Here is a 13,049-nt window from a genome sequence, read left to right on the forward strand (position 1 = left end):
GCTCCAAATCTGATAAACTCTTAATGACACCATATATCATCTAACACGTCTGCTACGTGTTGCAATATTAAGAAGACATCTATATGCATTTTTAATGCTACATACAGTCAGGTTAGGTTGGATGCTAACAGTATTCTAGTTTGTATATTTACAATGGATGCTGTGAATTGTGCATGTATGGGCCTAGATAGCAGACTACCTTATTTTTTCTGCAGCTAATAAATTTGTGTATGCATTGCCATGTTTCTTAATTCATGCAAGCAAACACAGCAAAGGCAATATTTTTTTCTATAATGCATGCACTGTTCAAAAGCATGGCTGCTGAAACATGGCTTCAAGGAAAGATGATCTTATGTGTTGCTTCTCTAAGAAAAAAGGAAGAAAAGGAGCAGTGAGTTTCCGCAAATATCTTTAACATGAGGCATTCTTCAAATATTTTGTGTAATGGTACAGCAGCCAACCATGTGCCAGTCTCCCCTCCCTTCACTCTATTTAACACCCTACTTAAGAAAGGTATAAACCTTTAGTTGAAAGGAATATGGTAGGACTCAAAAAACAATTGGTTGGAGGGGAGGCTGAATTGGCATATGATGTAAACTTTGTACCATGAGAGGCTGTGAGACAGCTGGTTTTATCTACAGTTGACTTATAGGCTACAGATGCATGACGAAAGATGGTTGGAGTGCTTTTAGCCTTTGATCTACTATGCATAGTTATTGTTAAGTTGTTTATAATCCGTAGAATTGTTTCTGATACAGGACTCGTACAGAAATAGTGTATATAGTGTGAAATACCTAAAATTGCGTGTACAAACTGAGTTCCGGGTAAATAGTTCACAATTATCTTTTGTGTCTGAGGGGATCTACAGGGCGTGACTCCAATAATGTGGTGCCAACCCCACAGTGGCACAAGAACAAAAGAGTTCAACTTGTATATTACTTTGCCTTGCCATTAGTTTTTAAATGTTCATGTTCTCCCTATTATGCCTCTCCATTTATAATATATACCTATGGGTTATTTTGTGTATTTCACAGCTCATTCTGTGCTCTTTTACTCTTTGGCTTTTCTTCCAGCTACTCAATCTTCTTTGAAGGTAATGTTTCCTTAGAACACTATTTAAATAGCCATGTTGCTCTTTATAAATGCAGGAGAACCTCTGTACTAAGTGTAAAATAGCCTCCTATGTGTGTCCTTTCTACGGCGCTTCTATGCCGAATTAGATCTCTTTCATCTTCAAATGCTGTGGCCCCTCTTCTCCTAGCTCCAGTACTTCTTTCCACATTACGCCTGAGCTTCTCCCTCATTATCCAGTATAGCCTTATAGCTATACCGGTGTGAGCCAAAGGCAAGGGCCTTTAACAAGGGAGCGTGCCTTTATTGGCTGGTATAGCCCAACTACTGCGGTCTATAAGGTTATTAGAACATTCCACCCCATCCCGGCAGAATGATTTATATAGCCCCAAAGCCCGCTGTGGCGGGCTATACTGGCCATTAAAGGCCCGTTCCAGCAATAAAGGCCCGAGCCGAAGGCGGGGGCCTTTAACACGCGAGCTGGACTTTAATGGCCGGTATAGCCCAGCTAAGAAGGGCTATAAGGCTATTAACAGAAGACCTCCCGGAGTCTGAGGGGGTTTAACCCCTAGACTGCTTCGAACGTTCCGCCCCAGTGGGGAACGTTCGAAGAACGGGCGGGGCTGCGACGGCCAACGGTCGTTCGCAGTACCTGCCAGGTAGTGCTCCCGTCGGCCCCTCTGGGGTCTGTGAGGCCTTTGTAAAACAATATTGGGATGTTGCTTTTCGGGCCTTTACCGGTCCGTAGAAGCTTGGAGCACTCCATTGTATTCTAAGGAGGGCTCCACATTCCAATATTCTAATTTGTAAAACAAAGGCCTCACACAGTCCAAGGGGGTTGAACCCACCTGAAGACTCCACAAGGCCTTTGTTCACAGCTGTTGCTGTAAAAGACAAACATTGGATTGTTAGAACTCTGGGCTTTTACCAGCCATTAGAAGCCCGGAGCTATTCCATTGCCTTCAATGGAACGATCAGCATTCCAATGTTTTAATGTATTTTACTTTAGGGTAACTGGACTATGCATGAATGCATATTGTTACCCAAAGGGAACCACCGGGAGGTGCCCAGACTCTAAGATCTGCCAAAGGTTTTCATCCTTGCCTTCCCACTGCAACACCTTCTCCTGCCATCCAGTCAACGACGGAGCTCCTTGCATGTCTGAGCCTGCACACCGTGAAACATGGGTTGGGGACACCTGCTTATGCAGGCCTCAAAAAATTCTCCTCAAGAGACTTCACTTTTTTGGTTGGCAATTCACCAGTTACAAACTATTTGACTGCTCTGTCTGCATATTTTATCTAAATCTTGACAGAAGAGTGTACAGTGTAAGGGGGTTTACAGCTAGGATGCCAGTGGGCTCTGCCCAGAGGTTGGCCATTCTCCTATCCTACCAAGCCATACCTGGACTCACTGTCACTTCTAAAGTGGCTAACACCTCGTTTAATTTCTTCTTCTACATTTAAACCTATATCCACCATTCCTACCTTCTGTTGTGAATCACGAAAATACATGTGCAGCACTTTGTGCATCGGTGCGGGTGGTTACAGGGGGTGAGCACAGGCAGCCAAGTTTGGGGACATTAACTTATTTCCCACCATCAGACTGTGACTCAGAGAAAGAGAGACAAATGCCGAAAAAAAGGAGAAAGAAGAAAGTAAGGAAACAAGATGAAAGCAGTTACAAACGGGAAACGGCCATTACAACGAAGCCGTTTCCACGAAATCGTTAACCACGCATGCAGTACAACGCATGCGTGGTTACCACGAAAGCCTTTACCACGCATACCATTACTACGAGGTTTGTAGTAAAGGTATATGTGGTAAAGGTAAAAAGTAAAAAAAGGGGGGCTTGGGGGGTCTCCCCCCCCCAAAAAAAACTCACCTGAAGTCACGTCGGGTTATGTATTTAATCAGCGTCGTTTAAGAGAAAACGGAAAATAAACTTCCGCTTTCTCTTAACGACGTATGACGTCACCACGCAAGCAATCGAGGTAAATGTTATGCGTGGTAAACGAATTCCGTTGTAACGCATGCGTGGTAAAGGCATGTGTTGCAACGGAATTCGTTGTAACGTCATACATTCGTTACAAACAAGCCAAAGCAGGGATGAAAACACCCTGCAAGAGAAATGAAGAGGCAGGAAATGTAGGGTAGTGGAAGAAAGGAGCATGAGGTAGGGTCTAGGAAAGTCTTCCTTTGTGTTTGCCAACCCTTTTGAAGGTAGAGGTGGGCTCCTAACAAAAACTTTTAGCACTTACGGGTATGTTTGAACAAATTAAGACACTCCATGGTCAGCCATTTATCCAGAATGTTTTTCCATTCTTGCTTTACGTTTCCCCTTTTTGTGCTATTGTGAATGGAATGGCCACGAACTGAATCTGAAGGAATCTATTTTTAATAAAAGAAACGTCCAGACTGACATATCGCATTTAATGCACGTAAAACTTCAACATTTTCATCCACAATCACCCGGCAGAGTGTTTTTTTTTTTCAAGTGAACTCTGTCCCCCCCACCCCGGTTTAATCTCACCTGTCTCTGCCAGGAAATGAAAATAAAACGCCCTTCAGTCTGGATGGAATGGTAATTTATTACCGTGGAATTGGCCTTGTCACTGGAACATCACGTCACTGCACGGAGATGTGTGGAGAAAACCCATAATGCAGCAAAGCTCTAGATAGCCATGCAAACGGTTCTAAATGCATGCACTCTATTCCCCTGGTTACAGTGCCGTCGCTGTCATTTGTTAATGTTGACGCACATAGTATTAAGTGGCGATGCTTTTTATGAACTTTGAAGATGCTGGCAAGGACAGCTTTTGCGGTCTGTCCATACACATGCAACTGTGGCACACAGTGCGTCGGCGGCTATGCCTAGTGACGACCACAGCGCTGACATGAAAAACGTGTCTCGGTCTTTACTCTCTAAATTATGAGGCGGCGGATGTGAAATCTGTCTTCTCAGAAAACAATTTCCTCTGCATTTTCCGAGTGAATCGGACTGGTTTGTGGGTTAATGGCTAACCAATAGCAAATGTGGGGATGATCAGGGCCACTGGAATTATGCCATTCAGCGGCTCTGTTTTGTATGATATTGGTTTGCCGCGTGTGCCACATAATGTATCATCTGTTGCATGACCTGCAGATTTGAACACAATTTTTTTTCTAGTTTAAGTAGATCAAAACTTACTTTTAAAAAAAAGCAGCTACACGATGTTGCTACACTGCTAAAGGCCCAGTAAAGTAAAGAACAAAGTTAGGCTGGACTGTTCCCATTGGAGCAGGGTCAAGACTGATTTGCATATGTCTGGGTCCAAACTGAGGTGGCATGGTGTGAAAACATAAGGATGGACTGGACTGCGGCCCGAGCGCCTGGGATTTATTCGAGCATTCAATCAATTACTTTTCTCGAGTCGGGGTACCAAGCAGGTGGTCCCCCCACTTATTTTACCGGGAGCTCGATAACTATAAACTGCAACTGAGTGCACCACCTTTTCGTGACGTGACTTCCTGTTGTGACGTCAGCGTCCCCCCACTTTTTTTTTAGGACTCGTGCCGTGCTTCAGTGCAGCGGAAGGCTCTTAACGAAGGTTGACTCGTCCAGGGGCGGCCTTAGGCATGTGCAAGCTGTGCACCTGTACAGGGCCACCAAACCCCAGGGGCCACCACGCCAATATATATCCTTATTATAATAATCCTCTGAGGATAGATACATATCTGCGTGGTGGCCCCTGGCAGAGATTTGGCAGCCTCCGGCTCTGTCCCACTTCCAAACACCCTGACCCCCCTCTTCACTGGCCTCCGCGCTCCGCCCCGCCCGGACCCCCTCTTCCGGGGCCCCCTACCTACGCTCTCTGCCCAGGGCCGCCATGAGCCTAGAGCCGCCCCTAGCTCGCCACCTTTCATTACTTACTGATGTGTTTAGGCGTTCAACTGATATTAATAAGGGAAAACCCTTGAGCATCCTATGTTAACATCAGTAAATAAATACCAAACGAATGAACTAATACTATCACAAAATGTGCCACGTTATACAACATTAATTTGCATATTTTTACTGCGACCCTGCCGAATAATTTGGTCCATCTTTGCCACATAATTCCAGTGGCACTGGTTCTTATCAAGTCCCGCGTTATTTTCCAGCGGTTGGCATCTGAACACAAACACACGTTGCAATTCTACCTAGTCAGTTACAGAGATCAGATGCGCTATTTATACATAAGCTCTTATAATTAAAATGTAAAACACGCCCATGGAAATGCCATCATATGGCAACATTGTTGGAAATAGGGTCTGCCACAAATTAAGAGCTGCAAATATATACACATCTTTGTGGCAATTATTTATTCTTAGCAGTCGTCCTTCCTTAGCTGTGATGAGGGTAAGGTATCAAAGCAGTAACCCCCACCTTTGTTCTTGCGGTGCCTTGTGTAAGAGATAGCTGTAGAGAGCGGTGCCACTTGGGAGTGACAGCGGTGCTCAGCCTGGGCTGGGCGCGCGCGTGACTGCAGATGTGCCTTGTGTAGTAAAGGGCACGCGCCGGGGGCAGCTCTGTGAGAGTGTATTCCTTCTCCCTCTTTCTCTCCGCTGCTGGGTGCCAGGCTCCGCCCTCCTGCAGCTCTCAGCAGCACTCGCCGTATCCGAGAGACTTTCATTCCGCACTCCAGATTCTCACTGAGCCCAGGAGCGCCTCACCCGGAACGTTCCGCCTTCTCGGCGCCCGCGCTTCGGAGCCAAGGCGGGGGATCTGGGAATCCCGCCGACGCTGGCTGGATCGGCAGCAAACTTTGTGACCTGGTGGCGCTGAAGGGTTTGGAAATGGAAATAGAGATGTGAACGTGCGCGCGGTGCAGGCTGCCGACTCCGAGGGGCTGCTACGGTGCTCTCAGCAACTGGTGCCCTCGGGATAACTGGAATGGATGCGATTGCTCGTCGGCTGAGCGCAGAAGAGGTGATGGGTGGCTCCCTCAAGAGGGGTTTTTGAATAAAAAAATCAAAAAAAATCAACAAGAGAAAATACTGCAGAACAGGACAGCCGGCTGCCATGGTTCACTTGAGAAAATTGTGCCTTCTGCAGCATCAGTGATAACAAAAAGGACCCAGACGAATGCAAAAGACCATGTCAGAGACACCAAGTCACTGGTCAACGAATGGCACCAATATCTTTGTCCAGAACCACGACATGGTGGATTTTCCGAAAGGGCAGAAAAGTTTGAATGTTCTCTTGTTCTGCCTGACCTCTGGCATCACATTCCTAACACTGCTGGGCAGTGCCTACTCTATTGTGTCTTTGCTTAGGATGCCCACCAAAAGCACCCTGTCGGTGATGGTTGCCTCGCTGTCGGTGGACGACCTGCTGAGCGTCCCACCGGTGACTATCTTCCTTCTGATGCAGTGGTCGGGCGGCACCACCCCACAGCCCCTGTGCACCACCTCTGCACTTCTGTATTTGTTCCAGGGGGTTTCAAGCACCTTGAAGGCGTCTTTTATAGTTTTGTACAACTTCTACATATCCCGGAAGCAGGGCCACCATGACACGACCAGGAAGCCTGTGAGGATGATGTGGGTGATCTATGCCATTTGGACAGTGAGCCTGCTCATCAGTGGGCTGCCGCTCTGTGGGTGGGGCGCGTACGCACCCACATCCTGGGGGTGCCTGACCGACTGCACCAGTTCCTATGTCCTCTTCCTCTTTGCTTTATACTCACTTTGCTTTTGCATCCTGACTGTTTTTTCTGTCCCCCTAACACACCAGCTCCTGTGCTCCGATGACCATCAGAAGCGCCTTTTCGCCAACTACCAAGAAATTTCCAGAGGGACCACCCTGGGCAGCAACGATTCTTTCCTGGCTCCCGGGGACCCTTTGGATAGGACCTTGCGGAACTTGGGCGAGCAGGGCCAGAGCTCTGAGATGGTGTTCCAGAAAAGCCCCAGCGGCTTGGATCTCCCATACTCAAGCAGCGCGCTGAGCAGGAGGAACCTTGCCGTACTCTTCGCACAGAAACGATTTTCCTTGATACTTGCTTTGCTAAAAGTGGTATTATGGATGCCACTGATGGTAAAAAATAACTTTACTGTTGAAAATACTATAGTTATGTGAGAAGTCATCTCAAAATGATGTTGGGGTTAAATGCACATATAGGGGCATATGTACCAGGCCCTATCACCACGGGAACGTCACTTTTTCTGACGTTGTAGTGGCGATAGGGGCTTCCCCTAATTTACAAGGCAGCATTAAGCCTTGTAGATAAGGCACCCTTTCACTCTGTGCTTAGTGTGAAAGGGGTGGGCAGTGGGTGTTGTGGTGGCCGTTCCACAGCAACACCCTTTGATTCTCACGCTGCCTCCTATTTACAAGGGAGGCGTAAATAGGAGGCAGCGCCAGAATTAGGACCAGGGAAAACCTGGTCTTAACATGACGCAACAAGGAGAAATGCTTTATTTCTCCTCGTTTTTTTCTTTTTCCATGTGTGCTGCCACACATAGAAGTGACAAAACGGCATTTCAAGATTGTTTATGTGCAGGAAGGGACACCTTCCTGATCGTAAACAATCCTCCCCTGCACGCAGACACCCTTGCACTATGGTGCAAGGGTGCGTATGTTGGGGTCAGGCTGCTAAATGTAGCACCAGTGGAGGGGGAAATGCAAGGCTGCATTGTATTCCTGTAAATATGGTGCAGCCTTGCGTTTCTGAAGTGGGGGAGTGAGGCGTTAAGCCATGACGGCTAACGCCTCACTCCGCCACTTCTTTGTACATATGCCCCATCGTTTCAAAGAGATGAAAGTGGTGCTTTTACAGTGCTGTCCAATCTTAACTATTTTACACTTGTAAAAATAGCTGTTTCTAAAGATGTAGTTAACTTTATCGTAAATGGTTGTCATTTGATTGTTTGGGATTCACATTCTTGTTTTACATTCTTTTGTACACTTTAAACCATCACATTTTCCTAAACTGCTGGTTCAGACACTATCTTTGGTCCAAGTCCTTTATATGTAGCATGTGAACTCAGAACTTAACAGGCTCATGTCACTAATACATTATTCTTTCACAATGCCCATTTCTTATATAGTGCCTGCTTGTAAATCTCGCACACATGTGTTACGTTATCTATTGACATCATGAAGGCTTTTTCGATCTATGCTGAATTCTTGAGGCAGATCGTGCTGTCAGGATGACAAGTTTTTTTAACCCCTACTCCAGTTCAGCTGAGCAGCTACCAGCCTCAGCGAATAATTTTCTTGTCCCTAAGTTACTAAAAGTGCACAGAGACAGACTAGCTGTGAGCCCCTAGTGAATAAATGGGGAACAGAATCAGGCCACGGTCAAGAGTTATTGAGTCTCTGGTTAATGTGACAGAGAAGAATTTGGTCTGGCTTACTGGTTGGGCGACTGATACTCAGGGTTTGACTGGCCCTTAGGGCAATCAGGCTGTGCTGTACGGTCTGATCTTACAGATTGCTGTATGGACTGTTTTTTTATCTGCTTGTGGGCCAGTTTTGTGGTCTGGTGGTCTGTTTTTTACTGTTGATTTTTCCGATATTAATTCAAAATTGCTTGCAGCAAGCACAAATGCATATAGTCTCCCATACCTTGCAAAGCACCTATACAGCGTGTCTTTACAAGTTTAAAACTGCACTAATTTGCAAATGTGGGCACTTTTTTAGCTATCTAATTCGCTAATGAGGTCCACTCATAATTTGGTGTCCAGGACTATCTTCAGTCCCAGTGCGACCATGCTGATATTTTTAATTTTCTTATATTTTGGAATATTGATTTGATCAGGAAATTGCTTCAAAATATCCACCTACATACAGTATTAGAAGTTACAACTACTAATCCACAGTCCCTACGCATACATATACATTGTTTTATGGGGAAACGTTTTTGGAAAACATTGTCTGGAATTAGAGAAGTAAAGCGCCTTATAAAATCAATCCAGTGTTCAAAGCTATGTTATGTTGCGAAAAGTACAAACGCAGAATACCCTGACTCCTTCATAGGCAGGAGCCATGTACATAACAGGACATAATAGATTATCATAACGAAGGTTGGTTTCTTCACTTATAATCAATATTTTTTCATTGTACCATGATTAGTGTAAGATCTAAGCTGGATACCCAGCATAAGTAATGGATTAAATGCTCAGTAAATCTTCTGCCAGATCATTTTCACTTCATGTTTCTTAAGCCATAAAATGCATATTTCCACACATTTTAAGAATTCAGAATACTGTTTTGCCTGAAAACTTAATTTTCCAATCCTCTTCCTTCCAGATACAATTGGCCGTTGAGCACCTTGTGGGCCTGCAAAGTCCTTCTTTTGAGACTTTGACCTTCCTTCTCACCTTGCTTGCCGCCTCCATCACTCCGGTATTTGTCTTGTCGGAGCACTGGATCCACCTCCCTTGTGGCTGCTTTATTAACTGCAGGAAGAACCTATACTCTCTGTCTTCTGAAGAAAGTAAAAGTAGGATATTATACTTTTTTCCCTTTCTTTGTAAGAATGAATGTTATTGTGTGATGTAGATGATACAAAAGTGAGTGCCAGGGTAAAGGTGGATAAGCGATTTGCCGGATTCTTTGTCGTAACAGGCTCTTCTCACAGGGAAATTGTCATAACCACTGATTAAGTCCACAAGCCAAGGTGGGAAGGGCTTCAAGCAAAGCGTGAGCCAACCCATCCCTAACTGACCTCAACTATCTGTAGGTGAGAACTGACAGAGTCTGCATCTGTGTAAATAGGGGCTGACTTTGCCTCAGTCAACCGAAAAGGGTAGGGAAGAGAGGTTAAAGAGCCGGTCAGAGCTGGTTCATACTGTACAGTTCATGCTGAGCACCCCTTCCACCACATTCCACCTGGTACCCAGCAGCACCACCTTAAGGAGGGAGTGTTCCTGCATTGTCTGAGGTGATGTGTGAGAAATGTCATGGTGATTTGGGTCTCAGAAACTCAAGCCAAAAAAGAAATTTTCCCTGATACTTGTTTTGCTATAATTTGTATTCTAGACTTTATTGATGGATACCCCACACTCCCCCATGTTTTAAGTTGGAGGCAGTTCCACCTCAGGGAGGAGGTGCTCCTGCAATCTCTGCTCCTGCGTGTGTGTTGTGTGCTCTGAAAGACTCTAAAAAAAACACCAAGTGTGCCCTCAGGGAAAAACTGTTTTAAATTATGGATCCTGTGTAAGCAGATTGAGCCTACAGAGACTAAATAGATTCTGAATGAAATTACAATGTACCGGTGTTGCATATAAATGAGATACTTTGTGATTTATGTTTCTCAAATGTGTGCATGCATCAAAGAAAGGTGTTCCCTCTAGAAAACATTAAGGTTTGCACCTGAGTTATAGCCACTTTGAAGATTGACATGTATTGCCTGATTCTAACTGGCTAAGTCATTTATATCCTGGGTAATGCATAAAGCAATGTACAGAATATCAATTATGGTGTGGAGGGGGGTCAGGGTTGGTGACAAAGAGAGATATGTTTATGGAAGTATGGAAGTTTCTTGTGAACAAATGTGTTATGAAATGTGGGTACTTTGATTTCTTCCTAAAACACCCTTAGAGTGAATGGATAAAAGCAGTGCCGAAAAAAAAGCAACATGTAGAAAGAAGTTCAGTAGAGCCCACTGATGATGAACCTGTGATTGAACCTCACATTTGAAATGGTTACACAGTCAAATCCACTTCACTTACAAAGATAACAGAGCTTCATCCTTCCATGTTAGAGATCAAATTCAATATGGCCACTCATATAGGATGACATATCATGACACCCAAGTTCTAAACTAGTATTACTCTTCAATGAGTGTAGACAGAACATGTTTTGCATGCTTGTCTGTTCTACCCATGGCTAACTGTTGAGCACAGCCTACATTTACAACCCTCCTACAAGAATGTACTCAGGATACAGCTCCATCCTACTTGAAGCGCACAGCCATTTTATCCTTATTAACAATGACAATACCCAGTATACAGATCTACCCTACTTCAAATGCACATTGGTTTTATCATTATTAATCATACTCAGCATACTTCTCTTCCCAACATGAAGTGAACAATTGTTTAGTTAACAGCTAACTTTTGTTGAAAATAACTCAAATAATAATTCTATTGGCTAACAAATTCTCTCATAAGTCACTTATATTGCTATATTTGCGGTTTTAAAAGCTCTTGGAGCGGACCCCATTGAAATTGCTTTTCTTTAAGCTTTCAATGTATGGTGCAATATTGGAGTGTTCCCTAATTCAAACCTATAGAAATCTATGCAAAGTATAATTGTCAGAGTTCAGAAAGTTAAAATACAAGCATGAACTGACATGGAGTTGGAACTCCCAGTACTCAAAAGCATATTTCTAGTAATATTCCTACTGCAATTATCCCTTAGTTGACTAGTAGTAGTACTGCCATTTTTACAGTTATCACTATAATTGGCCCAGCAGAAACACCTACCTTTCAAGAGTACACCTTAGTTAATGCACCCTCTGCCTCAAGGGCTCTATCTGCCACTTTACCAGCTGATATTTTTGTTACCAGCTGTTATTAACTCTATCGTTGCTGATGACTTAGACTTGGAGCCAAGTAAAGTCAATCTTGAAACAGATGTTAGCTGTGTAACTGAGGTTGGGGATCCCAAGTGTACATCTGAGATGGATACTGGGGCTAAAATGGGTTTGTCTGTGGTCTCCTGGACGCTTAGCAAGAATCCATTCCAAACGTTCTAATCCTGGCTGGTTTGCATTTATTGATAAAAACAACATTTTCATTTTTAAGGAGACATGGGCTCTGGAGAAAGTGTATATCAATGGTTATTCTACATATAGGGCCCAATTACGAGTCCGGCGGTCCGAGGACGACCCGACTGGTGGTGGCGGATCCAGCCACTGCTGCACCGGTGGTCCGACTGCCCCATTACGAGTTGAGCAGTTGGACCACCCTGGGACCGCTGTTCCCTGGAGGTGGCGTGCTGGTCAGAGGTCCCAATATGCTTGGCTAGACCGCAGCGGCACCACCATGCATACTTTGAGTTTCCTCTTCTCCAGAGTTTACATGGCAGTTCCTCCTCCATTTAAACCTTGGAGGAAACATAACAAAGGGAACTCTATGGGCCCCCCCTGTGCCTCCTCTCCTTTGTGCACCGCACTGGGTGCACAACAAGAGCCCCCCTGTGTGCATGCACAAAAGTTCCTGCACGGCATGGAATTTTGGGTCCATGCCGAGCAGGAACCGTGTGAGGCGTTCCCACCGCGGTGACTTTTTCAAAGGCCCCGGTTCCTTTAAAAGAGGCACCACGATGGGAAAACCACACCGCCCACCTGCCAGACTACAAATAACTTGTAATCTTGCGGTCGGGCAGCAGCGAGTCTCGGCGGTGCGGAGGCACATCGGTGAAGTACCACCTGCCCCACTGAAACTCGTAATCAGGCACATAGTGTCTAAGCGACTGATCCAAAGAAAGCAGGTAGAGCTAGTTGGGATATAGCTAGTTTCATAAATGATTCTATTGCCTGCACTTACAAACTGCTATAAATCGATTCCCTTGACCTAATTGGGATTCAGCTTACTTTCTCTACAAGATTAATCCTGACTGTCTTTAAAGATTCTGCTAGGTCTTTTTCCTCAGGTATTGATTCTCCAGTGCTGACTATGCTAGATGATTTGACAAGCTCCTACCAGCATCAGGCTAAAATCATGGTGGCAGTTGATTTCAATGTCTCTTTCAAACCATCCCTTTTAATAAATGCTTTGATTGAGGAGGAAGATGAAAATTGGGGGCATCCCAAATCTGTCATTTAAAGTTCAGTGGCATTATTTTACTAATCCTGCTCTTCAGCTTACTTCTCTGGTGGTTGGGGGGAGTTTAAGGGCATGCAATAGTACGACTCGCTCCGACATAGATAGACAGCTCACAATTAAAAGGGGCCCCAGCCGCAGTATTATTATCTACATCCAGTTAGATACTAGAATTTGGTCTCC

General features: G+C 44.8%; 1 protein-coding gene across 2 annotated transcripts in view; it reads left to right on the forward strand.

Annotated features, from left to right (window-relative positions):
• The first annotated feature begins 5,743 nt into the window (after positions 1 to 5,743).
• The window catches only part of GPR149 (G protein-coupled receptor 149), a 437,142-nt gene continuing 429,836 nt past the window's right edge, over positions 5,744 to 13,049 (forward strand). Inside the window, exons 1-2 of one of the 2 annotated variants that reach the window (XM_078666304.1) lie at positions 5,744 to 7,128; positions 9,346 to 9,538. In XM_078666304.1, the coding sequence (XP_078522430.1) occupies positions 6,178 to 7,128; positions 9,346 to 9,538 (1,144 nt within the window). In that variant the 5' untranslated portion in view covers positions 5,744 to 6,177. The remainder of the gene's footprint in view (positions 7,129 to 9,345; positions 9,539 to 13,049) is intronic. The other variant, XM_078666303.1, reaches the window with a different exon arrangement.

This window comes from Lissotriton helveticus, chromosome 11 (genome assembly GCF_964261635.1).
Source record: "Lissotriton helveticus chromosome 11, aLisHel1.1, whole genome shotgun sequence".
NCBI lineage: Eukaryota > Metazoa > Chordata > Amphibia > Caudata > Salamandridae > Lissotriton > Lissotriton helveticus.